This window comes from Sabethes cyaneus, chromosome 2 (assembly GCF_943734655.1).
Source record: "Sabethes cyaneus chromosome 2, idSabCyanKW18_F2, whole genome shotgun sequence".
Classification (NCBI taxonomy): domain Eukaryota; kingdom Metazoa; phylum Arthropoda; class Insecta; order Diptera; family Culicidae; genus Sabethes; species Sabethes cyaneus.
This window is the reverse complement of record NC_071354.1, coordinates 245363082-245390972: the sequence shown is the minus strand read 5'-3', so window position 1 is coordinate 245390972 and position 27891 is coordinate 245363082. Positions and strand designations below refer to the sequence as shown.

At 41.3% G+C, this 27891-nt stretch overlaps 2 protein-coding genes across 2 annotated transcripts in view; one reads left to right on the top strand and one right to left on the bottom strand.

The window, feature by feature from the left end:
* The window catches only part of LOC128738702 (aspartyl/asparaginyl beta-hydroxylase), a 35362-nt gene extending 31264 nt beyond the window's left edge, over window positions 1-4098 (top strand). The window contains exon 10 of the mRNA XM_053834027.1: window positions 3406-4098. Within this exon, the coding sequence (XP_053690002.1) occupies window positions 3406-3556 (151 nt within the window). The 3' untranslated portion in view covers window positions 3557-4098. The remainder of the gene's footprint in view (window positions 1-3405) is intronic.
* LOC128736857 (uncharacterized) lies at window positions 3586-27198 on the bottom strand. Its single transcript, XM_053831356.1, has 11 exons — window positions 26869-27198; window positions 26669-26812; window positions 17297-18184; window positions 16940-17232; window positions 16718-16873; window positions 12848-12873; window positions 5723-6063; window positions 5120-5668; window positions 4721-5068; window positions 4367-4659; window positions 3586-4307 (listed from the first exon to the last, which is right to left on the bottom strand). The coding sequence occupies exons 1-11, from the start codon at window positions 27196-27198 to the stop codon at window positions 4160-4162; spliced, it is 3516 nt and encodes a 1171-aa protein (XP_053687331.1). The 3' UTR covers window positions 3586-4159.
* Window positions 27199-27891: the final 693 nt, after the last annotated feature.

The window sequence follows — 27891 nt, the reverse complement described above, 5'->3', positions numbered from 1 at the left end:
GTACTTCGGATCACCAGGCCTCGGGAAGCTGCGAAGTTTATACATCGTTGGCCGTTATCGTTTGTGTCGGTGTGCAGGCTATGGGGTCCTATCACCGGTCTATACATTTCTTCCCTACCGACCTGGGCGTTCATATCCCCGATGACGATCTTGATGTCCCGTGACGAGCAGCTGTCGTACGTAGCCTCCAGCCTCGCGTAGAACGCTTCTTTCTCATCGTCGGGTCTACCTTCGTGCGGGCAGTGCACGTTAATGATGCTATAATTGAAGAAACGGCCCTTTATCCTCAATACACACATTCTCTCGTTGATCGCCTTCCAATCTATCACGCGATCCTGCATTCCGCCCAGCACTACAAAGCCCGTTCCCAGTTCGTTGGTAGCGCCACCGCTCTGGTAAAACTGGGCCTTTCCGCCACGTATCTTCCATACCTTCTCTCCTTTGCGACAGATTTCCTGCAGAGCTACGATGCCGAGTTTGCGGGGTTCCAGCTGTTCAATCAGCACCCGCTCGCAACCTGCGAAATTTAGCGATCTGCAGTTCCAAGTCCCGAGTCTCCATTCGTCGTCCTTATTTCGTCGCCTAGGTCGATGCCGAATATTCCGCTCCGAATATGCTTGAATGTTGTTAGTTTGTGTTGTTTAGGTGTGTAGCCGTACTGGGGCAACACAACCGAGTCTCGTGATGGGGCTGCCATCTTATAGTGCCGAGACTCACTACCTCCTTCCCGGTTAGTATACGACCTTAGTTTCCACCGGGGTTGGTTACCCGATCTCCGCTAAGGTTGCTCGTATTCCGGCTGGTACCACGAGGAGGTCGGGATCGGAGTTGCTGGATAAGAGGCTAACGACCACTATGGGGTCTATATTCCGCATTATCTAGCCGTTTACCAACCGACTTTAGCGACATCATCACTATAGTTTCTCAACTAATTTGACAAGTTTTATCCAAGTGGGGACCTTTCGCTTGGATGTCTGTTCTTTGTGCTGTGGTGGTCGCAGTCAGCACAAATACTACTATAAGCGCTTTATTCCGTCTCTAACGAAAACCAGACCCTTGACAGGACGTCACGTTTTCATAGTAAGAATCGCATCTTGCTCCTAAATGCTTTATACAAACTAAAAGATGTGCACTTAAATTACAGTCTTATTCGGGACAGGATTTGTTGTGGGCCAAAAACTGGCGTTAAAAACATACCATAACAACATTCTTCTGACTCATTCGTAATTATAGAGGAAAATGGTACTCCGACCCCAGGTCGCAAGCAAGATGTCCTAGTCTTCTATCAAAACGCCGGTGGAATGAATTCCGATATTGAAAACTACCGACTACCGACTCGTATCGGATTGCTGCTATGATATCATTGTCATTTGCGAAACGTGGCTTAACTCTCAAACGATTTCCAGGCAAGTCTTTGGATCCGATTACGAAGTTTTTCGTTGTGATTGAAACCCTAAGAACAGTCGCAAATCCACTGGCGGTGGTGTTCTGATAGCTGTTCGACGTGGATTGAAAGCAAGAGCAATTGAGAAGGATTCATGGAACTGCGTAGAACAGGTTTGGACGGCCATCAAGCTGAGTGATCGCTTCCTCTTTTTTTGTGTGCCTTATACATCCCACCTGATCGTGTCCGGGATAACGATCTAATTGACGCTCACTGCCAGTCAGTTTACTCAGTTATGAGGGACGCTACGCCGCTCGATGAGATAGTTATTTTGGGCGACTTCAATTTGCCAGATATCTCGTGGAAATCTGCCCATAGCGGTTTCCTCTACCCTGATTCTGAAAACTCTACGATCCATGCCGGAGCAATTGATCTTTTTGACAACTATAGTGCTGCAATGCTGCATCAAGTTAATCATGTCGTCAACGAGAACAACCGTTCGTTACACCTCTGCTTCGTGAGCTCACAGGTCAAGGCCCCATTCGTCTCAGCGGCTTCATGTCTGTTAATCAAGAGAGTTCCACACCATCCTCCCCTGATCGTCTGTATAGAAGATAAACTCCTTCAGGACTTCAGGACTGCCCCGCACTGCTGGGACAGATTAACATAAATGTTCAACCACTTGCGTTGCGGAACAATGCAATGTTTAGATTGCCACCTCGTCGCACTAACTACAGTATGAACGGCGCTATCGGCGGTCTGCAGCGGGCCTTTAATCAAGTATCGTCGTTATTCTACTTTCATCTGCCACGACGGATACTACAGGGCAGATTCACTCGTTTTTTTTCGGGAGAGGTAAACCTCGAAGAAGATACAGTTATTTTAAGATCTGTTTGTATACGTTTGATAGAACTTTACTCACTTAATTCAACTTGACTATTTTTATGTTAACCTGCCAATCATTGGGGCCAAATCGAGCCCGTTGATTAATAATAATAATAAATAAATAAATTCGTGACACATTGATGTACATGTGTTAATATCCGCAATACCCTTGTTAAACCACCAGCGCCACAGTTGACAGTGGCAAATTAGTATACAAATGTAAACCCCAAACAAAGTATTCCAGATAGCGTCCAAAACAAGCATCAGTAATGTAGCTGCATTTCATAGAGTTATATAGAGTTAGAGGTATATTGAGGCGTTTTGGTCATACATTCCGGTTATCTCCGTTGTAGTGAATCTAGATCATCATATCAAAAAAGTATTTTTTGCCAACATTAAAGAAAATTAGGTTGGGTACCTTCGATTCGCTTTCAATTAGACGCGTTTTGAATTGCCAAACCTTGACCTGTAGGTCAAAAGGCTGAATAATTTTCACAAAACTATCACCTGGAAATCCTTTAATCAAATACGGAAATAGCACATCTTCAGATACATTCTGAAATCATCTTTAAAAATAAGTTAGGCTCATAAAATGCGCTCGTACTCAAATTGTTTTCCATCGGCAATTAGAATACCCAGTTGTACTAGGTTCTCCTCGCTGGAACCAAATTATAACTGTTTTATTACCGCCTCGAATGTTCCCTCGAAAATATTCACATAGGTTTCACGTGTTATGTACAATCAGAGCGAAAACATTAAGCAGATTTGTACTTGCATATTATACGCCATTCGTCTCATGATAATCTGAGATATTACTTTGCAAACAGCGTCTTTAATTTTAAGCACTTGGTTGCTCTTAAGTTCACTTCATCACTATTTTTTTCCCTTTTTGCTTTGCTTATGGGACAGACAGATATTTTCGTTCGCAGTCGCCTACTGCTAGATGAACACATCAAAAGGCTGCTTGCGAAATGCATTTATACAGCGATTATTTTATTTTATTTGCCAAAAATGTCGGTAGGATCTGTTATAGTTAACTAAATATTTTCGATTGTATTTTTGATCTCAAATTTTTTACGACCCATAAATCTAATTGCACATAATTTTTCCTTTTCCTGATTTTCTTTCCACGCCAGATCCTGGCAGGACGGCCAGTGGCTAATCTTCGACGACAGCTACGAGCACGAGGTGTGGCACAACGGTACCGGCACGCGGCTGGTGTTGATCGTCGACTTCTGGCATCCGGATCTGAGCGAGAGTCAGCGGAGAACACTGTCGCCGATTTAAATAGCTTCTCGATGGTGCTGCGGAGCGGAGGGAGCGAGGCAAATCACAACAGCGAACGTACGGTACCAAAGGCAATACATATTATTCTCATATTTTCTTTTATAGTGTTCTTTTAATGTAGGGAAGGGGAAAAAGAATTTTGAATTTTATTTTTTTTTGCTTAATTTTAGCGGAAAATGTGAAAAGGCATGAAGTTTTGTGCCTCTAAATCTAATCATTGCTTCTACTTTACTGAAGTTTGCATTTCAGCCATAGTTTTCTTTGCCTTACATGTTTTTTTTAATTTTATTTTATTTGTATGTTTGATTTAGAATAGTGATAATGAGAGTGAGAAAAATGAAGCAAACCGGATCATTTGTATATTTTGAGAGAATGTCGAGAATGATAGCTAAATAGCCGGCTGCGACGCAACCAAACTATTCGGTTCTGCTTTCTACGAGAAAGACTATGCTCTTTAGAAGGACAATCAAAGACTTACACTATAATTACTTGATGCGTGCGAACGCCTGAGGTCATATTTTGTATCAAGAATTTAAATCTAAATCGTAAATTTATAGTCTTTTTTTACTTTTATCGTATGTATACCTTAGCGTAGCGGAAAAATTATGACCAGTCGTAGATTTCACTCCAAAATGCGACCATTTGTTCGTCGAATCCTTTCTTAGTGCGGGTTTCAACTGGTTTGTTAGGATCGTTGGAGTTAGTGAACTCCAGTATGTCACAGTCTTGTTTACAGCTCTCATTCGTTACTCTGTAAATGAGAGAAAAATTTAATTGATCAGAAATTATACGTATTTGCCCGTATTGTACCCATCGTAAGCGAATTTGACGTAATAATCGACTAGTTGTGTTGCCATTGCGAGCTCCGAAGAGTTCGGTTCGAAATCCTCGAACAGATCCTTGGAGCGGTAGAGATAGGATAGGTCATCCGAATGGCACACCCCGAAATCCGTATCTGTCTGCGAAAAGTATTTCGAATGTGAGTGATCGCCCTTGAAGCTGAAGTAGTACACGTCGATTGGTGATTTATTTTTGACAGTGCTAGCAATATGTTGCTTGACCGACAACGCCACTGGATAGGTGATGAATGCTTCGCTAAAAAGCTAAACGAAAAATTGGTTTTAGAATTCGTTTAGGCTAAAAAGGTGGGAATGCTTTTCCTACGTGTTGGAGGTTGGCATAATTTGCAACAGTTATCCAGTCCTGGTCGGTTCCATCGGGAAAGAATCTTTGTCTAAGCATTCTCCGTGATTTATCATCTTCTTTGACGCCGAACATCCGAGGAATATATGAATCAGCGTGCTTATTAAGATCAGCGATCAGCGATGTATTGGTGATAAGAGCCAACGACGCAAACGCTCCTTCGTTCGGAACATAACCAATTCTCCATGGAATTTGATGGTACGCTCCGGTTGCCCAAAGCGTACGAGGATCTTGGCTAATGAACGTACCATCGTCAACGTGTTTCTCCACAACCGGACGGTAAACGACCAACGGAAATATGTGCCAAAACTAAAAGTTGATAGTTAGTAACAAAAACAGTAGAAAAAAGATATGTCTTACCTTAAGTTTATCAATACTTCCACCTAGTTCAAGAGCGTCGACCTGACGTAAAGCTTGTACCAACTCTTCCGAGGACATTGTGCTGGCTGATTGAATTCCTACGGCAGTGGCTTGTTGCTGAGCAAATTCCAGTGGATTATCAACAGGTTGATGCCAGAATCCGAGCGCACTTCCACTCATGATAACCGCACGGGAAAACAATCCTTTACTCAGATCACTCATCATGTGCATCTGCACCGATGAACCACCTGCGCTTTGTCCAAACAACGTTACCAGCGTCGGATCGCCTTCAAACTGCGCAATGTTCTTCTGAACCCATTTCAGCACAGCACTTTGATCCTTCAAACCGTAGTTACCTGTGGCTACCTGATCACCGGTAGACAGAAACCCGAACACTCCCAGCCGATATTGCATCACAACTATAATAACCTCTCCGTTGTCCATGAAACGATCCGGTCCGAACTCACCCTTCGATGCTGATCCGGCAAAGTATCCTCCGCCATGAATGTACACCATCACTGCTAAAGGCCTATCTGGATTTTTAGGAAACTATAAATGCCATTATTCTCTGTTATAATAAACAAAATAAAAAATATTTCTCACCTCGGGCTTGTATATGTTCATGTACAAACAATCTTCACTCCCTTCCACTGCTGCATTAGGCCAGAGGTCATTTTTCTGCACACACTTATCACGCTCATAGGTCGCATTGTAAACCCCGGTCCACGGTTCGAGGGGTTGAGGATTTTTGAATCGTAACTCACCGATCGGAGGCCTTGCATACGGAACACCCAAATAAGCTTCGTACCGGGTTCCCTTTTGGCTGCTAAAGTATCGCCCCTGAAGGCATCCACCGTCCGCTAAACAGGTGCGCGGTCCATTCGGCCGAATAGTATCATCCGAGGCACTACAACAAACCAGCAATATCGGTCCGAGTAAAGCAACTAGCCGAAACATGGTGGTGTAGATGGCGGTTCGAAACGATCCACACCATGCCAGAAAATGAAATGATTGCGCTCGCTGCGGGTTCTGGCTTATATAATATGTTGGTCGGCCGACGTTTCGATTATCAATTGCCGATAACCTTTGTAGTTCTAGCTTATGGAAACGGTGAAATGCCAAATAATCGCTAATGTTTTTGCCGGTTGGTTCTCGCTTATTTTGAAACAATTAGTGATATTTTTGCTCTGTATGTCGATAGTGTGGGAGATTATATTCAACCATCGACCAGATTATATTATATTATAGATTATATCTTCGGAGTATTTAAATACGACCAATTCAAATATACACCAGGCAAATGGGGCTAGAGTTAAGAACATAGTATAATACTAAACACAACAAACGATGGAAAGAAACCGAATTCGAATTCGAATTCAGTTCAGTGGGTGGTTGAAAAAAGAAAGTAGCGATAACGGAGAATGACAGCGATAGACTCAACGGCGGGGACTCATAGCTAATAACCACCGTTGACCGAAATGCACTAAAGTAATGCAGTGACATTACTATGAAGCGAGTAAAAACAATTTTAAATTGACGAATAAGAGCGTCGAATTAGCTAAATAAAAATAAAAAATCCTGAAACATAAAATGCGCTGAGCACGGCATCGTTCTCCAGGTTGGTTGCAGTACGCATTCCATCGTTTAATCAATAGTAGCCGACCGACACGGTTCCGTAGGAAGTCCTTCAGCTAGGCGAACAGAACGAGGATAACTTAGCTAAAGGTTAAATTCGAGAAACCGACCCGTCGTTTGTATCTCTTAATCCAAGCAGTAAACCAACTTTAATGGCTTTGCTCTTCGTATTCAAAGGCAATGCAAAGGCAATCCTCCTACTCCGATGCATGATTTGGACCTACTCAACATTAAACGAATCAACTTAACTAGTTTCTTCGGAAACCATTTTCTAGCATTATACGCAATAGCTCATTTCGTTAGACTGAATTATATGCCGCCTTCAAACAGAACGGGATACGGGAGAGCACCTTATAGGCGTTATTGAGCAATGTTGCCTCGAGCGTTTGAACACTCGACTCCTCCTTCCTTTGCAGTCATTCAACCATTCATATGGCATTTATTCTTTCGTCCAAATCCTGATAATGGTCCAGTAGCTGCGGCATCCGTGTTCAGTGAGTGGTTTGATGCAGAGTGCCAACGAGTGACTGACGAGAAGAATCGAACCAGAGCTCACATATTGGCTGCAACTGTGACACGCCACAGCAGAGGCAGATTTACCGAGATGCTAGAGCTCCCGAAAAGACACTTCATCGTCGTAAGAAACGAAAAGTTTCTTCGATACGATCAACGGAATCAGGAACCGGACCGTGCCACTTTCTGTTATGTGCAACGACAGGGGAGGGGAACCTGATTACCAACCAATCGGTTGTGACCAGGCGTTAGAAACACCATTTCGATAAACTATTGAACGGTGAACAAGATAGAGCTGTCAACAGAAACAGGATAACGATTGAGGATGATGGATCCGCAAACCTTGGACGAGGTTAAAAACCAGCTAAAGAGCTGATAAACGGCAAGGCAACTGGAAAGTATCAGGTTATACTAAGAGTGTGGACTGCGGTGGAACTGCCTATGGACTAGACGCTAAATAAATTTAAGCAAAGGCCTCTGTATTCTATTGGTGTTTAAGCAGTCAGCGAATGCGCTGCAAATCAGCTGCTTCACATAATAGTATCACAAGCAGATTAGGCGCATCTTCAACCTCTCCACAACCCGTCAATATTCTCAATAATTGTGCTATACTAGCTGAATAAACGTCATCTTAATAAAAAAATCCCTCTTAAGAATCATTTATGCGCAGATTAAACATTTTAGCAGTCATTATTATTCAGCCATAGCTGAATATGCATCGAATAAAATTCATGGAAACAATTATACAATACTTATTCAGTCGAAATTGGAGAACTTATACAACCTATTTCGTTTGAGGCAGAAAAACATTTGTTAAGCAATTATATCGCCCTTTATATAGCTTCTGTGCGCCTTGTTTCCAGCTCTGTGCAAATTGGTTATTTAAACACGCGCAAAAGCCTCTATTAAGCTCCATTGCAGCTTCGGAAGTAGCTATTAGCAAGCCCGAAGCTTGATAAAATCACCAAATTTAGATGTTTAAGAGCTGAAAAAAGGTTTTTATTTCTAAAATTAAACCATAGTTCAGCCTAATTCCCGAAAGATGACGACATGCATTTTTAATTAGCTAAAACGCCATAGCAAAATAAATATGACGCTTTCTATTTTTTTTAAATTTAAAATAGATTATTTTTTGGCTGCATAAAAGTTGATGAAACGTTGATTAAGCGACTGAAAAATAGAATTGACAGCATTGCGCAAATTGATTATTTAAAAACACGCAAAAGCCTCTATTAAGCTCCATTGCAGCTTTGAAAGCAGCTACCTAAGTAACAATTTCAGGCAGCTAGAATTTATTCAACCTGTGGCTGAACTGTGGTTTAGTTGTTGATATAAAAACGTTTTTTCGGCTCTTAAACATCTAAGTCAAGTTTCGGGCTTGCTAATAGCTGCTTTGAAACTGTAATGTAGCTTAATAGAGGCTTTTGTGCGTTTTTAAATAACCAAGGCGCACAGAGGCGATATAACTGCTTAACAATTGTTTTTTCTGTCTCAAACGAAATATGTTGTATAAGTTCTCCAATTTCGGTTGAATATGTATTGTAGAATTGTTTACATAAATGTTATTCGATGCATATTCAGCTATGGCTGAATAATTCTGGCTGCTAAAATGTTTAACCAGCGCATAAATGTTTCTTGGGATATGTCCTATTTACAAAAAAATCTGAGGCGGTGTGCACAAGACACGACCGTATAGGTGACGTAGGACTACGTAAGTCTCTTTGTAGCGATATTATGATGTATCCATCTATGTAATAATACGATTCTTCATGTATACAACCTACATATGCAACGTTTATCCTAGTAGTAACATTGTTTACGTTCAATCTTCAACCGATTTTGGAGTTATTTCCATAAATTGATTGAATCTATTTTATTAAAACGAATCAAAGTCACTAAACCAAACAGTAAATAAATTTTCATGGTCTGTTTCTACGTTGAATAGTGCTTTTCCTCTGCTAATCGGTAGACGGTACGCCCGAGTTTTCAAAAAGCTGAAAAGTTTGCGCAAAACTTTTCTGCAGTTTACAAAAGAAGAACACTGATAATAAAGCATTTACAAGCTACAGACGTTTTGGAAGTGGCAGACAATGTTGCTCGTGACCAGAAAACTTATTCCTGCCATTTGTTGGTCGTCCGCAACTGCGAAAAATTTAACTTTTCCCTCGTTGCCTGTGTTATTATGGTATTAACTGGGCTATAAAATAAAATAAACTCTTCAATCGTTGTGTGATCCTTAAAAGGGCCGATTGTTTGATTATCAAGACCCTAGCTTGCAATAAATTTGCACTAACGCACCTAACGTAATTCTCTTTTCGGTAAATTGGAGTACCGATAACCGCTAACCAGGCACGGCTTGTTGCAACAGACCAGCCGGAAAGCCTCAGCAGCTATGCGATCGACGAAGCCGTTAGTGTATGGTCATGAGTCATGATGAAATACCAGTCCAGGAGGCCAACCTGGACTGGTATTTGATCATGACTCATGACCTTCAAAATTATGCCACGCATGTGACTCGAAAGCAGCCTGTCCAATGTATCAGAAGCTAACTGCTTGCCGATGAGTCGCCAACGAAAGCCGCTGACCGACTGACGATGCGCAGTAAAAGGCATAGCAACCAAAACCATATCGTTCACTGGCGGATGAGTCGATGAATTCTCCGGTTTGTTGGCGTCTCGCTTGGTGAATTTGGATGTCTTCGTTGCCTTACCCGGGGAAGCAGTAACAGCTGAAGCTCAACAATTTTCGATCGGATTCTATAGAGCGTAAATTAAATACAATCATAGGGAAGCTTAACCCATAGCTTACATCGTATATATTTCTGTCGTCCGTGCTAGGGAAGCACTAACGTGGGAAGGCAAAAAAAATGAAAATAATTCAATTTTCCAATGACGCGCATTGAAAATCAATAGTTTTTTATATTTTCAATATTTTCCAAATCGATTTTCCGATCAATTGGTGTAAATATCTTGGAAATCTGCTGAAAATTGACTGAATTATAAGCCGAAATGTGAAAACATTTCCACTTTGATGACGTCATTTCCAACAACCAATCACGAATCACGATTCAATTTTTCAATAGTTCAACATCAAGACCCCATACTTTTCTTCATTTGGGCCAATTCTTAGAAGATTTTCCAATCGATTGGTGTAAGAATATTGAAAATCGATCGGAAAACCGTGACGCTCGCATTTTTCGATTTTTTGGAATGACACCCTATCTCAAAACTTGCCGTAAGACGTAGTCCTACGTCGAAAAGGCCATCGATTCGAATGGCGCAATTATCGATCATACAACATTCTCTCCCTCATCCTGTGTTTACAACTGTAGCCGTTGCAGGAAACTTTCATTGGCGAACACCAGTGCGTTTTTCAAAAGGGATGCTCCACGACGACCAAATGTTTCCCTTGCAGCAGATCCCCGATGAATGCCAAGAATTCAACTTGCACAGTCACCATTTGTTTATAGAGTTTAAGGCGGCGAACGATTCAGTTACACGAAATAAGCTGTGGTGGATTTTACTTGAACATGGTTTTCCAACAAAACTGAATACGTGCTACCCTTGATGGCTCAAAGTCGAGCGTCAGAATGGCGGGTGAGATATTGGACTCTTTTGTGACTCGTTTAAGTTCGTTTGTCTTAAAGTAACTCGTGCTCTACAAGAAGCTGGTTTTGGTGATACTGTGTGGAAATTTAGGGAGAGCAACCGACGAGCTCTAGGTGTGTTCGGGCGTAAGATCCTGCGATCAATTCATGGTGACAAACTGGAAGGAGTGTGGCGCAGGTGCACGAACCCCGAATCATTTCACCACCTACTCAGTTCACAATATCCGCGTCTTTATACACTTTTTGGTACTTAAAACTTGGGGTAATCAAACAACATCAATGAATGGGAGGGTGTTTGAAGCAGTGTGCTTAGGGAGAGTGAAGTGGTCAACTTCCTAAGGTTAACCTTGGCCCGGCTGACAACACATTGTGGATAATAAGTGAGCCATAAAATCACTTTTCTTCGACGGAACATTTTCATTGGATTTTTGGGAATATAGGATATCTCGAATTTTTTAAATGTGGGTATGAAATCGGGAAGGTAAATGAGGAAGCGTCCAACATAGCTCTAGCCATCCCTAGCGCCTCCACGTGGCCTTACCCGGTAATGCTCTATTGAGTAGCCAAGCTAGGAGGTGCGATGCTGTGTGGTTCCCGGTTGCCTGATCACAAAACTGCGGGTTTGGATAACGGCTGAGCCACATGACCTTGTTAGTAGGTAAGCTTAACATAAGTTATTTTAATTATTTGGAAGCAAGCACCTCCTACTGTACAGTGAAAACTCGGGCCGAAGAAAGTTTTAATAATGCTCATGGATACCAGAAGAAAAAATTAAATTAATAATGGAAGCACTCATGTAAATTCAAATGATGCAACTCTATTCTATTCGAAGGACTGCTGGTGAGATTGTTCTATTTTTGTCCATATATCTTCATATAATGTATATTCATATAACACATATCTTATCCCGTGGAATCATATAAGCGACATTGCTTATAGATCCACCCAACCCGTTTTAGTCCTTCACGAACAGCATTGATATGAAAGTTGCTAGGTAGATAAATGTGATTCTGCAGTAATTCTACTTGCATACAATGGGAAACCCTTGAGTGATGGTGGCTAACCCCTTACATATACATACATATAGGATATCTCGAATTTTTTAAATATAATTTTTGTCCGTAAATCTGTTAACTATGGCCGAGCAAACTTTCATGAAAATTTTGGATTCCATGGCACATTCAATCCATAAATCCTGCTGTAGATCTTTTCCTATGAGCATCATTGCACAGCCCCACCTCGGAAGCTGAACAACGAGCCGTTGTTAAGTAGATTCACTCAAAGTTACCGTAGACTACGCGCATTCATTCGAGGCTCCGCTACCTGATGAGTGTAACCTGGAGAAATCCCCTCTCGAGGACTAAATACCATCAAAACATCCATTAACAATGTAGCGGAGAGCATCATTGGGCATGTGGCACAAAATCGGCGGAACGACTAGTGTGACGATGAATGTAGTAGGGCGATGGATAAGGAGTAAGATTCGGGGTCGTCAAAAAAGCGTAATGCCACTAGTCAGAACATGGGAAGACACAGACAGAAGAAGATGCAGTAAATCGAAACCCAAGCTTCCGGGAGAAAAAGCGCTGCCTGGAAGAGCAGATGTACGAGGAATCAAGGCAGTTCGCGGTATTTTACCCGTAGCTGAATGCATCCCGCAAGAAACGTTTTCTGATATTCAAATTTGTTTATCGCCCCCGCTGCGTTACCCTTAATGATCACCGAAATTTTCAAAGCAAAAGCTGTTGAATGTGTATAAACAACGCAGATGGTTGCGACACCAATCGCTCCGCGCACTTCTGTTCTACAAACTGTGAAAGCTAGATCATCTATTTTAACCCACCTTGGTGAGGACGTTGAACACGTGACCAACAGTTCAACAGTTTTCGCTTTGAAAATTTCGGTGGTCGTCAAGGGTCACCCAGCAGGGGTGAAAAACAAATTCGAACATCAGAAAACCTCTCTGCACTAACCTTGCACGTGACGCTCAGGTGGAGAGCTATGGCGGCGGTGAAAGTATTTTGGACAGTTCGACAACCGTGGAAGAGATGTCAGCCCCAACGATACGCCATCTAGTAACTAAAGAACAAAAAAATCGGCTGGGAAGGATTGCATCGAAGCAAGCTGGTCACTTGTCGACACTGGCTGTAAGCATTTGGGATGGGTTGCAAGCGATGGGCTGCAAGGTTACCGAGTCTGCCTTGATAAGCGAGTGGTCGTGGATTCGAATCTTAGTAGAATCAGGCCATTCGATGTTAAGTGACTTTAGCATGGGTTTATTCTCAGGCCCCTCCACATCCTTCCTACTGCATTCTGCATTTACTAACAATGAAAGCCTCTTACCAGGGCAAGTTATAAGAGTGGTACTTGCTTGAAGTGCGAATGAAGCCTTTTGTTCAAGGGCAAATTATAGCTTGTTCCGCTTCCTGGTTCTAGGAACGAGATTGGTAATGCATAAGTAGTAAGGAACACATACATACACTTATACACACCCTCACTCTGCTGAACTCTGCTTTACCGACCATGAAACCTTGAGCCGGGACTGGTTATAAGAATGATACTTGCTCGAGGTGCGAATGAAGCCTCTTGTCCAAGGACAAATTGTAACTAGTCTCCGCACTTCTTGGCTCTAGAGCTAGATTGGTTGAAAAGTAGTAAGAAGCGTAGATGGAAAATGGGGTGAACACACCGACACTTTAAGCACGGATAATAAGCAGTTCGCTCACTCTATAGCGATATTGCAATAACAATGAAGTGCGGAACAACACCTGGATAAGATCACAATAGATCAAAATGCTGGTCGTAGTGATAATATCCACACCACAGCAGCTACCACAGGAGTGGAAAAATAGGGTTATCTGCCCGATATACAAGAAAGGTAAAAAACTGGTCTGTGAAAACTATCGTGCGATCACCGTTCTCAATACTGTGAACAATGTCGTCTGCCAAATCATTTTCCGCCGACTTTCGCTATATGCGATCTGATTTTTGAAAATCGATCAAGCCGGCTTCGTTGAAAGATGATGGCTTTGTGTGGACGGCTGAGGTGTATGGGACATGTTTCAATAAGGTCGTACAACGATTCTGTGAAAATGGTATTTTCTTCAAATCCGGTAGGAGCAAGGCACCAGGGACGCACCGAACATGATGGTTAAAGGTTGTCCCACATCAAATTTCACCACGGAAGAAACGCTGTAGAACATTACCCAATGGGTATTTTCTCTTGAAAATTTGAGTAGAATTTAAAGTGCATTATTTACACTATATTTTTATCGCGATCAGTTTTTCGAGAATTGGAAAAAAATGGCGTCACCCGAAAAGCAACGCCGCGAATTTATTTGGTGCAAACACCTGGAAAATCCTCAATTCTCTCATCATGAATGATGAGACTTACGTCAAGGCGGACTTCCGGCAGCTTCCGGGGCTACTGTACTTCACCGCCCAGCACAAGTTTGATGTTCCGGAGGACGTAAGGATGCAGAAACTTTCATAGTTTGCCAAGAAATACATCATGTGGCAAACGGAGTGCGTCGTTCGTGACTTCCGGGACTGTAAACGGGCAGATCCACCTCAAGAAGTGTTTACAAAAGCATCTGCCTTCTCTGTCGAAGCAACACGAGGGTCCTACAATCTTCTGGCCGGATCTATCTTCGTGCCACTATTCAAAGGATGTATTTGAGTGGTACGAAGTTACGGAGTCACTTTCGTACCCAAGGACATGAACGCCTCCAACGCACCGGAACTACGGCCCATCGAAAAATACTAGGCTATTACTAAGCAGGCACTACGGAAGCATCCCAAGGAGGTCAAGTCTGAGGAAGACATGAAGAAAAAGTGGATTTCCGTACAGATGAAGCTGCAGCCAGATTGTACAAAACTTTTTGAGTGGAGTTTATCGTAAGGGGCGAGCAGACGGTTATGGTATTGAAGTTGAATGAAACAAATATGCCAAAAGCTTACTAATAGGTTATATTTTGTTGTCTGAAAGTTTGAAAAGGATCGGTCAATTCGGTACTTTTCTACAGCGTTTCTTCCGTGGTGCAATTCGATGTGGGACACCCTTTAGACCTGGTGGAGCGAGATCTAACGGCGCGCAGCATTATCGTAGACCGGCAGAGAAAGGAGTTGTCAAAATAAAAATCTTATTACCGATAATAGGCGTAATTTTGCAAGTGGAAGAATCATAAACTTCTGTTTCGGCGAAAGATGGCTAACTGAAGCAATCGCAATGGCGAAACCGAATGCTAGACGTGTTTTGTAGAAAGTAAAAAAGACATGGTGGACTTAGCTCTCATCTATGTAGGACCACCGGGTGTACAAAGGGAGAATACCTGCTCAGTAGTGTAACGTTACATTATGATGGCAAGCACGACTCGCCAAGACCTGTTAGTTGTTTTAGATAATTCTAATTTTTAAAATGCTTTCCCATTACAGAGTTCATCCAAAGGGACTGTGATCCTGTTTTGCTAGTGATGTTCCTAGTGAGGTTCCCGCTTCAAAAATCCAGGTGAGTGTTTTTGAAGGATTTCACTCCTCAAACAATACAAAAAATGCCAATAAAGGTAGTGAATTTACTGTTTTAAAGGATATTAAGCAAGAGATACTGGATGTGACAATCCGCCAATCTCTTAGAATATTATAGACTGGCATGGGATCACTGAAGAATCAACTGGGCTGGGATCAGTATGCAATTAAGCTCGAATCTAAAAATCTAACTCGCTCGCTTTTCGGCATCCATTTATGGATTTTTAACTACTGAGTCTGTACTTGCGTCGAACAAGGTCTTCTAAGCAAAAGAGTATTAAAGATGTCGCGAGCAGGACAGTGAGAAAAGTATTCACCAGAGCTAGAGTCGAAAACTTGGTAAGTTTCATCTAACCTTATAAATTTGCGGGGATAGATGAATGGAATGACTCAAAATGATATGTAACCGCTATTTCCATCTCTATCTCTATTATCTCTACCTTCCATCAACAGTGTGTAGGATAATAAAAATAACGTTAAATCAAATGGAAAGTAGATGTAGACGTTTTTACTTTCGCAATGAAACTTAGATTAATTTCTGATGTTATGTTCTCTCATTCGGTAATTTTAGTTTGTATTGGGATAACATTGCATTGAATCTTAAATCCAGGCCAAACAGGATTTGTATATCTTTTACATAAACAAAACAAATGTTTTGTTGTATTTGCTAAATTTAATGTCGGAATTGATTGATTTTAAAACGCTTAAATGATGTGAAAATAACATACTGAAACCAACATTTATACATCCAATTTGAAATTAATTTCACTCTAAGCTAATTAATTCAACCGTTCAATTGGTTTATATTTAAATATAAAATTTCACATACTTTCAATAAAAAATGCAGTGTTTCTGCAGCTCTGTTTGATAGTTGTTTACCAACGCTTTCTGCACGCTAGGCTAGGAAAAAATAATAAAACAGTTTTTTTTGTCGAGCAAAAAAAAAATCCAGGTGCTTCGCACGCTGCTAGTGCACAATCGTTCAGTTTTAAATATCCGGCAATTTTCTAACCGATTTATTAAATAATAAACTGGTCACTGGTGATGCAAATCGGAAAATGTACCTGCCGTGCGCCTCCGGCTCACCGCATCACAATCGATTATGTTTCGTACAATGCAGCACACAATTGGCCGCACGTGTTTCAAGGGTGGTCTGCGTAGCAGCTGAATCGTTGTTGTACCGAAGAATGTGAAAATGAAATGCTAAACCAGACCGGTTAATTTCAATGCATGCATGCCCATGGATGTGATGTTTTAGTCACACGACATTAAAAACATATTTCTAAGTTATTTTCTAAAGCAAATGGATTTATAGTTACTAGATTCCTTGCAACCGATAGAACTTTCGCCAAAACTGGAACATTTCTTCGTCGAAACCGTTGTACAGGTTCAGTTCGACTGGAGCCTTCGTATCGTCCGAGTTGACGAATTCCAGCAGTTGACAATCGTCCCGTTCGCACGTTGGACCAACGACACTGCATTTAAAGTTAAAATCCATAAACATCAAACATATTTTTGTTAAAATGAAGCACAAAACTTACCCTTCGTAGGCCGTCTTGACGATGTAATCTACGAATGCTTTCGCCATAACGTACTCGGGCGATCCGGTGGCAAAATCGGGTGCAAGTGCAGTGTTTCGGAACAGATACAACAGTTCATCCGCATGGCACACCCCAAAATCTTCCCTCGTATAGGTGTACAGGTAGGAATTCGAGTGCCGACCTTTGAAATTAAAATAATACACACCGACAGGTGCCCTTTTGGAGCTTTTTAACGCGGTATGCTGCTTTACACCTAGGATTATTGGATAATGCATCGTTGACTCTGTGAGCAACTGTAATTAGAAACAAATAATAGATTCGAACGTTGTTCCACATTCTTACGAATCTAACACTTACATTTTGTATGTTCAAAAAATTGTCCTTTGTCAACCAATGTTCTCTGGAAGCACTATCGTTAAAGAAACGTTCCTTCAACATCTGCGTCGACCGTGGGCCAGCGTCTCCTCCGGCCAGACGTGGAATGTAAATCCGGGATTTTTCGTTAAGCTGCTCGAGCAAAGTAACGTTGGACACTATGCCCAGTGAGTCAGCGGCACCGTCATTGGGAAGGAAGCCCGTAACCCAGGGAACCTTCTCAAATTTCCCCGTCGCCCACAGAGCTCGTGGTTCTCTGGGCATGAATGTTGCATTTGTCACGTGCCGCTCTACGACGGGCTGATACAGTGCCGTTGGATGCACGTAGAAGTATTTCAGTCGGTCAATACTTTTAGCCAGCTCGATGGCATCCACCGCGCGTAACTGGTCGATCAGTTGCGTGGCGGGTATTGTGTACGCGTCAGGAATTCCAAGAACGGCTGCCTGTCTGCGTGCAACCCTCGCTTGATCGATGTTATAGTTCCAGTAGCCTATCGCGCTTCCACTCATGCTGATCGCTTTGGAAAATGTGCCTCTACTCAACGGTGACATCATATGCAGCTGAACGGCCGCGCCGCCGGCACTTTGACCTACCAGCGTAACGCGCTTGGAGTCGCCACCGAACTTCTGAATGTTTTGCTGAACCCATCGCAGCGCCAGACTTTGATCCTTGAGACCGTAGTTGCCGGGCGCGCAGTCGTCTTCGGTAGACAGAAACCCGAACGCACCGAGACGGTACTGAAGCACGACCACAATCACCTTGCGGGTGTTCATCAGCCGTTCGGGGCCGTACTCGGCCACTGAAGCGGATCCGGAAGCGTAGCTGCCTCCGTGGATGTAGACGATTACCGGCAGCGGGTCCATGATGTACTGAAAGTGTGGCCAGTGAAAAAGTTAAAAAAAAAACGGTGAGAAATCGCATGTCTATACATTGACTGGAGTGGAACATCGATTCAGAATTCAGAAAATTCTAAAATTAAAAAATAATTAAGTCGAAAAAAGTTTATTTTGATGATTTTCATCATATAAATTTTGGTTCTCTTTCACAAGCCACAAATATTAATTAATTTTGAAATTATAGAGGAACATAACATTCTTGAGGTTCGACAACGTCTATTTTCGGTATAATGGAATAAGACAGCCTACAGCCTTCCAACCGGAGTTGCCATTTTTCAGAAGTCTGGATGCGTAGGGAATAAACGTAAGGATAAACTAGAGTAGTTTATTTTTTTTTGTAAAGTTATGCATGAAATTCTCTTATATTGCTTTGATTGTCTGCAGAGCCTTGTGGTACCCTTGGCGAAGACCCGATTTAAACACTTCCTCGTTTTTTAAGTCAGTGTTCCTTCTATGTTATTTTTCATGAGATTTTAGACCACCAACCAGATTCTGAACCTGCACCAAATTATGGACCACATTTTTATCAGATTTCGTTCCAAATTTTGTAACAACTTTTAGAACAGTTTTGGACTAGATTCTGAACCAGATTTTGGACCACATTTTTAATCAGATTTTTTGAGCCAGATTAATCAATTTTTAATCAGTTTCTAGGCCAGCATCTAGGTTTTGGATCAGCTTTTGAACCAGATTCCGGACTTGGACTACATCGTGGACCACAATTTGCATCAACTTTTATTTCAGATTTTCGAACTGTTTTAGACTAGACTCTGTACCAAATTTTGACCAACATTTTCATCAGATCATATTACACGACACGGCCAGCTTTTAGACCACATTTCTGATCACATTTTGGACCGCATTTTTGATCAGATTTTGAATGAGTTTCGGAACGTGGATGACATTCTAGACCTGAACCAGAGCTTGGAGCTGCATCAGATTCTGGACCAGATTTTGGACCACATTTTTATCAGATTTGGACCAGATTGTGAACCTTGCTCCGATTCAGGACCTTATTTTTTATCAGATTTTGAGCCAGATTTTGAATCAAATATGGGTTTATATGCTGGAATCGGACCAGGGTATAAACCAGATTTTGGGTCACATTTTTGATTAGATTTTAAACCAGACTCTGGACCTGGACCCTATTTTGGAACTGGACTAGAGCGGACCACATTTTTTACTGAATTTTTTTCCATAGTTTGTATCTAATTTTGGAACAAATTGGATCTAGATTCTAGACCAGATTTTGGAATAAATTTTCAATTAAATTTTAGCCATATTTTTGACCAGATTCTGAACCGCATTTTCATCAAATTTAAACCAAGTTTTGGGTAATATTATGAACCGCATTTTTGATCATCGCATGGCTGCGAAGTCTGTCGTATAAAAACAGAAGGTCAAGTTTCGATAACGGAATGTAGCACCTAGGCTTTGCTTTGCTTTACCACTGTATTAGATGTTTCTCAAACTAGGCTAGATTATAAACCAGATTTTAGACCACATTTTTGATTAGATTTTGGGCCACATTGTTAATCAGATTTTAACCCAGAAACCAGATTTTGGATTAGATTTTAAACCGGATTCTAGACCTGGATCATGCTTTGGGCCTGGGCTATAACGTGGACCACATCCTTTAAACCAAATTTTATTCCAGATTTTGGAACAGATTTAGACTAGATTGTGGATCATCTTTTGGACCACATTTTTATCAGATTTTAGACCTCAACTCTGGACCTGGTTCCAGAGCGAAGCTATATAAACAGCTGCCCTCCGTACGAACTGGCATTCTTGTGACGGATTTCGGAGAGGAAGGATCTCACCCTCATGGACCAGCAGCAGAAGCAGAAGCAGCAGCAGACAGCGAAACCAGTGGCCCCTTTGGAGGGTAAGACCACTGCTCAACCCAAGGAAGCGGTTCCACACCGGCGGCGCGGTACTCTGCTGTTCACCCCCGAACAGCAGAAGGGATGGACGGCGGCGCTGGCAAAAAAAGGCTGGCTGAAGGACAGCACCAAATCCGTCTCGGAGCACGACAGGGGTGATCCGACGAGCGGTCATCGAAACGAGAGGCACGATTTTTACCAAGTGTAGCCAACTTCTAGGCTCTGCAGATGACTTCGATATCATAGCCAGGAGCTTTGCGACGGTGGAAGCAATCTACGCCGGACTAAAAGCGGAGTCTAGGAGAATTGGGCTAAAAATAAATGCGTCGAAGACCAAAAACATGAAAGGAAGAGGCTCAAAGGAAACAAACGCGCGCCTCCCACGGACGGTAACCGTTGACGGCGACGAACTAGAAGTGGTAGAGGAGTTCGTGTATTTGGGATCGCTGGTGACCGCGGACAACAACACTAGTAAGGAGATCCAGCAGCGCATCCAAGCGGGAAATCGGGCCTACTTTGCCCTTCGTAAAACGCTACGATCAGGAAGCATACGCCGCCGTACGAAGCTAACAATGTACAAAACCATTATTAGACCGGTAGTTCTTTATGGACTTGAAGCCGTGACGCTGCTCACGTAGGACATACGCGCCCTTGCCGTGTTCGAGCGGAAAGTGCTACGGACGATATTTGGCGGAGTACAAACTGAAAGCGGAGAGTGGCGGAGGCGTGTGAATCACGAGCTACAGGCACTGCTTGGGGAGACTCCCATCGTACATCTAGCGCAAGTTAGCAGGCTACGGTGGGCCGGACGACAGTGCGACGAAAATAGACCTCTTCAACAACACCACCGGCACCAGGAACAGGGGGGTCCAACGTGCACGATTATCTAGCAGCAAACGTATTGTAAACATTGTTGAATGTTTGCTCCAATTATGCCACCGTATCTAGTTAAATAGAGAGAAAATTCCATCCTGTATCTTAAACGAATAACTTGTACCGCAGTTAACAAATTATTAGTAGAAGACAAGTTTAATAACAGTTCCAGGTGAATGTAAAAGTGATTTTGGAAACGGTTGTTGCATATTTAAATCCTACTTTTTATTCAATATCATTTTCTTTTGGTGCTGCAACTAAAGTTTTCAGTATATTCACAATATACCATGCGCCTCCGTTGAGTCACATTGCTATACAAATTTCAAGTTTTCTCAAAAAAGTTCCATAGGGAACACCTAGACGAGCAGTGTCGTGAAGTTCTGGTTCAACAGAACTACACTATGGCGTATATGGTAGGGCTTTAAGCCTGTGCTGTGTCCGATAGCGATATTTCCTTGTCAGTAAAATTTTACCGACATCAGTTGTTTAAACTATGTGTGTATTTCAGGGACGGCAAGACGCCAGTTTTTCCGAAATCGAATCCAAATGTATTCCTTTTCTGTACATGATCTACTTTATTGTCCATTTGTTTTAAAATAGATTACCGGTGACCAGAGCAGGCGTTACAAGGCGCGAGGCCCTGTGCAGATTATGCAGCAAGGCTTATTTTTATAGACCACAAGGCAGGCTTCGTTTGCTCTACATATTTCACGGACTGCTTAATCCCATTGTTGGAGTTAAGGGGCCATAGTACCTTTTCAATTTTTAAAAACCGAATTTTTTTTATTGATTATTTCGAAAGATTAACATTTTGACCATATGTGTTTGAAGCCGTTTGGACAAATTCCAAAAATTGACAAAGTTACAGCTATTCGTACCGCGCATGTCTGAAGCGATTACACAGCAAATAAAAACTTCAACGCCGTTTTTCTCGAAACCAGGTTTTGAAAGTCGGTACCATAAATATCTCAAGAACGGCTCAAGCAATTCTCATGATTCTATTTTTGTTAGAAAGCCAACAAAATTATCTAGTGGTTGACCTATCCTTTTTTCGATATTGCAATTTTTGTATTTTTTAGAAATATTTAAAGCAAATTTTATCGACTGAAAATCTTATTTTTATGTTTCAATGTCCGCCATTTTGTTATAGTTCGAATTAAAAAAAAAAAGGATGAGTCAAACACGAGATAATTTAATATACTTTTATGTCGTTTTGAAATTTTTCAATCCGAGGTTCCCATATGAAAACAAAATTATAAATATTAGTATAAAATGCAATGTTTTGAATGCAAAAAACCCGATTTGATTCGCCTCTCGCCTTATCGAGAAAAAAATATTTGAAAAAAGACAAAAAATATGGCGAAAAAGGTACTATGCCCCCTTAAGCCAGATAGTTGTAATCTTGTGCTCCAATTCGGTACTACATAGTTCATAAATTCTATGACTTGTTAGGATTTGGGCTCCAGGAAGAAAACTTCCGAAGAAGTTAATCCTAGATACAGCAAGAGCCCCGTTGCAAGTGCATTTCAGCGCAAATACGCTGAGCTTTTAATTTCAGAGATGCAAAAGTAGCAGGTTTCGGTATCATCCGATATTCTTATGCGTAGTTTGGCATGTTTCAATAATCTTACTTTAACTTGCTTGTGGCCTTTAAAAGGGCCATTGGTTACAAATAAATTTAAAGCCAAAGCACGTTCATCGTAAATATGACGTGCCATTCGAATGTCCTTCTCTTTTGACATGAATGGTAACAGGCACATAAGTTAGCGGCGTCGGTGCACTGTCTTTTACCCTGAGAAGATTTTACTAGTTTACTTTCACAGCTTACCGCTTGTTACATAGCAGAAAATATGGCACATACGCAAAAATTTCTGTTTTATTTGTTTTAGAGTCCTTATCCTTAAACCATCATAAAATAAATTCATGCCTACTATTACCCCCCCCCCCCCATCCCAAATTTGATTTCATTTGCTTGATTAGTTCTCGAATTATGAGGAAATTTGTGTTTCATTTGTATGGGAGCTCCCCCCCCCCTCTTAGAAGTAGAAGGGGTCGCAGAACACCATAGAAAAAAATCTCATCTCCAAAAAAACCCCACATGCCAAATTTGGTTCCTTTTGCTTGATTAGTTCTTGAGTTATGAGGAAATTTGTATATTATTTGTATGAGAGCCCCCCTCTTAAAGAGGGAAGGGGTCTCAATTCACCATAGAGAAAAATTCTTGCCTGCTGAAACCACCACATACCAAATTTGGTTCCATTTGTTTGATTAGTTCTAGATTTATGAGGAAATTTGTATGTCATTTGTATAGGAGCCCTCTCACTCTTACGCCCTCCATAAAATTGATCTCTAACCCTCCATGAAATTGCTGGTCATTTGATCTATCCAACGACATATAAATTGTTCAGTTTCGTTCAGTAGCTTAGTAGTTATAAGCATTTGAAATCTTTCATTCAAACGTTACACTTCTATTTTCGTTTTCACAAAGTGCTACCCAGTCCCAGTATAGTACACACAGTATAGTAAACAAAGACGTAGTCCTGCGTCAAAACCATTCATGACATTCGATCCACTCGATTAATAAGCGCACTGAAAATAACACTCGCGGCCTTCGCGATTACCAAGTGCGTGCTGTCCTTACTCGCTGTCGCTCGGGTAGAGTTAACTGAGGGAAAATCTCTAGAGATGAATAATTTTAGCAATCTAATAAACCTAGGTTTGCATGGACTAGACCACCGTTTCCGTCGGTGGGTCGGAGGCATCATTAATGCGGTTCCATCACATGGCTTCAAAATGTATAAAAGTTCAAATTATCTGATTCGGCCAATTAGGGGGTCGGCCTCTCGAGTTTCGGTCAAATAAAATTTCGACCTTCTGTGGCAATTGGTGACATTGCGTCATTCGGATTTTGGTTGTTTGTTTGATTTGAAAGAGAGCATAAAAGAGAGAGAGAGAGAGAGAGAGAAAGAGAGAGAGAGAGAGAGAGAGAGAGAGAAAGAGAGAGTGAGAATAAAAGTGATAATGAAAGAGAGAGAATGGAGAGATGGAGAGAGAGATAATAAGAGAGAGAAAATAAGAGAGAATGAGATAATTATAGAAAAATAAATATAAAAAAGAGAGAGGGGAGTACGTGCGCTTGAAAAAATTAGATCACACGAGTGCGGGCTACTCCACGGCCCGCCAGTGTTGGTGGAGTTTTAAAGACGTCGCACGCTTTATTAATCCCCTTATTAGGGGATTGTAGCGTTTTCTTTTCATCCAGTCTGCTGTGGCCCAAAGGTTTATTATTTACGAATCTCAGAGCCTAGGGTAGTCAGTGGGTTCGAATCCAGTTATAATTGGCTCCCATTATCCCACGGATCCCCCCGCTCAGGTAATGAGGAACCAACTTTGTTATGTAACTTGGTGAACCTATGAAGCGTTGCTTTAATGACCCTGTATTATCTAATTTTCCCCTCTTTCACCTTCACGTCTTGTCCCACTCTGTTTGGATAATATAAACACCTTAATTTCATTACTTTCTTCTACCGCTCGCTCCGTCCATAGGAAAGATTGCCGTTATAAAAATTAATTATTGTCTGAATTCATTATAAAGATTAAGGCAACAATAAGGAAGGTTGGTCTAAGAATGGATATTTTAAAAAATTTCTAAGCATTAGAACATGGTTGACTGAAGTTTTTGGAGCATCTTAGTAGTATACAAAACCTGCAATCCATGTTCTAATGTGAAATTAAAGAAAATAAGAGAACTTTTAATCTAAATCAAATTGCACTATTTATATTTATTTGCGATAGATACACATTTCGCCTACGGCCCCTACGTTTCCGAACTCAGACACTGATGAAACCTGCAAGTCGTAGGCGAAATACGTATCTGTCGCATATAAATATATATAGTGGAATTTAATTTGGAAATAGTTTTCTTCTTTTCTTTAATTTCACATTAGAACATGGATTTTTGACTGCGCTGCTGGAAAAAATTTCTTACATTTCCTTAAAAAAACATTACGTTGCTTGGTTCAAGTTATGAACTTTCGCAATAAGCGATGTCCGAGAAAATCGGAAGTTTTTCTTTGGATTTACGGAGAAAATAAATTAAAATAAGGGAAAATAAGTGGCCTGGAATTTCCCAAACATTATCCGTGTACAAAATTTCGTGCAATTTTGTGACTCTTCAGCTCTAACTTATGCAATATTTTTGAAAAAACTGCTGGTGTCTATTTAATAACCAAATGTGTTAGGAATGTGGGGTGAACTATTTGTTAGTTTGTAATTAAAGTTTGCATAAATCTGAAGTTTTTAAAAACAAAAAACAAATAATGCACATTGGGATATTATTGATATTGGGATTTTTCATCAGCCAGTTTTTAACCTAAAATCAGTTGTATCTTAATTATTAATGCATATAAAGCAAAACAGTCTTCGGCAAAAATATTCCTCTTTTATGTGCAAAATGTTGTCTAGAACATCACATTGAGCTGTCTATTGAAACAAACATGTTACAAGAACAAATGTGATTTGAGGAGTCGTTTATAAACAAAGGTCTATTGCTGAAAATGGGTAAAAGGTAAAAGTTTGATATCTTCAGAAAAAATGCTTGTAATTAGTTTATCTTTAATATTTTGAAACCAAAAAGGTGAAAAAAAATTTACTCAAAAAGTTATTATTTAAATTATTGTTAAAGTAACGCCTAAATAATGGATGACCCCTTCAAAAGATGCATCATTTTTTTATTCAAAAAGTTGCCGAAGACCACATTGAGCTGAGACATGCCGTTTAACCGCAAATATATTTGTCCCGAAATTTTAATTTCTGGCCCATAGTGCAGAGGTTTCGCCTACTATAAACAAAAAAAACAGAACACTTTTTTGCTGGGTGAGCTTGTTAATGGAATTGCTATGAAATATTTGTCAAAAGAGAAGTTCTCACAGTTACAACGAGTTTTTAATTCTGTCAAAGCAAAGTCTAGGTGCTACATTCTGATTTCGAACCTTCTCATTCGACCTTCTGTTTTTATACACAACAGATTTCGTAGCCAGTACAGGACAATTACAGGGCTTGTGCTACCATCCTATCGACACTTACAGTCCTACAGACTGTTACTTTTACACTCCCAGTAGAGATTCGAACATGCGGCGCCTGGTTTGTTAGACCAGTGCCGTACCTCGAGGCTAACTGGGAGGTTTGAACTCTGTCACTGACGTGTTTTCTGTGCACGATTGTTAGTTACATTACATTTACCACTTTTTAACGTTTATTACACATTAATAAAATCACGGTTTTATTCTCAATAACGAGCTATACGCTTTCGATTCGAACAAGAAAAAACTCTCCAATGTTGGAAAAAACTGCTGCACATCCACAAAATTAGATTTCATCGGCAGCATGAAACGAGGTATCCACTCATAACGGTGTTTTTAATGTTCTTATTAACCTTAATCCAAGTCAATAAAACGGTTCCACAGCGAACGGTAGGGAAATTACTTCTTCGCTTAATCACTTTAGGCGCGTTTTGGAAATTTCACACCATGCAATGCATTAATTATTCAGCGTTTTTTGCATTCATTTGCAACCTTCGCTGCACGATTGCCAATTTCACACTTGATTTGAAACTATTCGATCACTTTTCCTTCAGAACACACGCAAAAACCTTCAACGTCACATGTAATCACACCAAAACCCTCGCATAAACACAAACCTTCGGTCTGTACAGATTCAGATACAGACAATCCTCACTTCCTTCCACCTGCGATAACGGGTGTGAATTGATTTTCTGCATGCATTTACTGCGCTCGTAGGTGGCATCGTAATATCCAACCCAGGATTCGACCGGAACAGGGTCCTGCAGATGAACGGCAATCAATTATTGTTCGTCGCTCGTTGCCACCAAAAACTCACTCTGAACCTCAGCTTTCCGAGCGGCGGCTTGGCGTACGGTATCCCGAAATAGGCTTCGTACTGGTTTCCCTCCAAGCCGTCCCGGTTCTTCCCGATGATGCAACCACTGGTGATGCAAACCAACGGCGTTGGTGGGAATTTGGTGTATTCAGGAAACTCACTGGTACCGTACACTAGACACACTAACGCAGCGATTAACACGTGTTGCGTCGGCTGATTGAACATCTTCACCGCGCGTAGACCAACCGATAAGTTAGGCGCAACCCGCGGCCGCACTTGGCTTTTATTAACGCTAGTGCCAAGTACGAAACGTTCCGCACCACCGGCCATCGTGGCAGGTTAGTCGGTTGTACGGCGTGCAAGTTGTACCGTACCGTTGTTGTCCGAGGATATTCTGTCTGGGCTGCGGTGATTTGAATCGTCCGAATTACATTCGCGCATACATATATGGAACTCTCAGGTGTTATTTCACCTACACCTTTGCTAGGCTAGCATGTCGATCGGTAGATGGGTTGGTAGTTTACGTAGCAGCAACTAGACAGCGTGTTAACACGAAAAACTGACTGACTGCGTTTACAAGTGATTCGAACGACATCAGCCGGTCGATTTATGACTGGTCATATCAGGACGAGTTTTAACCAGAATCGAACCTAGCTTCTGGTTGTTAGAGGTCGATTTTCAGCATCGAACAGGTTCAGCTAGGATCGGCTCTGGTCAATGTAAGTTGATTCCTTTTTGTTGGAAGCTTGTTAGAAAAAATCCAAATTGAAGTCAATCAATTTTCGACTGACTAAAAGTCTCACGGGAAGGTAAGAGTGTAAAATGATGTAAAATCAAAGATGGAAAAGTGGTCAGGATTTGAACGCTTATGACTTCGCACTTTTATGACTTCATAACAAGATTTTTACATCAATCGATTAGAAATTCTTTTACAAAAATTCTTGATTCGCATGGAGAGATTCGATGGATAAACAGTGAAAATTGATAATAAGTAAGGAGTGAATTCTCCGTATATTTTGCTAC

Coding starts and splice junctions, on each gene's coding strand:
- LOC128736857 (XM_053831356.1), bottom strand. CDS start 27,198: ATGGCCGGTGGTGCGGAACGTTTCGTACTTGGCACTAGCGTTAATAAA. Junction 26,813..26,868: donor TCGGAAAGCTGAGGTTCAGA/GTGAGTTTTTGG, acceptor GTTCATCTGCAG/GACCCTGTTCCGGTCGAATC. Junction 5,069..5,119: donor GAAGTATTGATAAACTTAAG/GTAAGACATATC, acceptor ATCAACTTTTAG/TTTTGGCACATATTTCCGTT.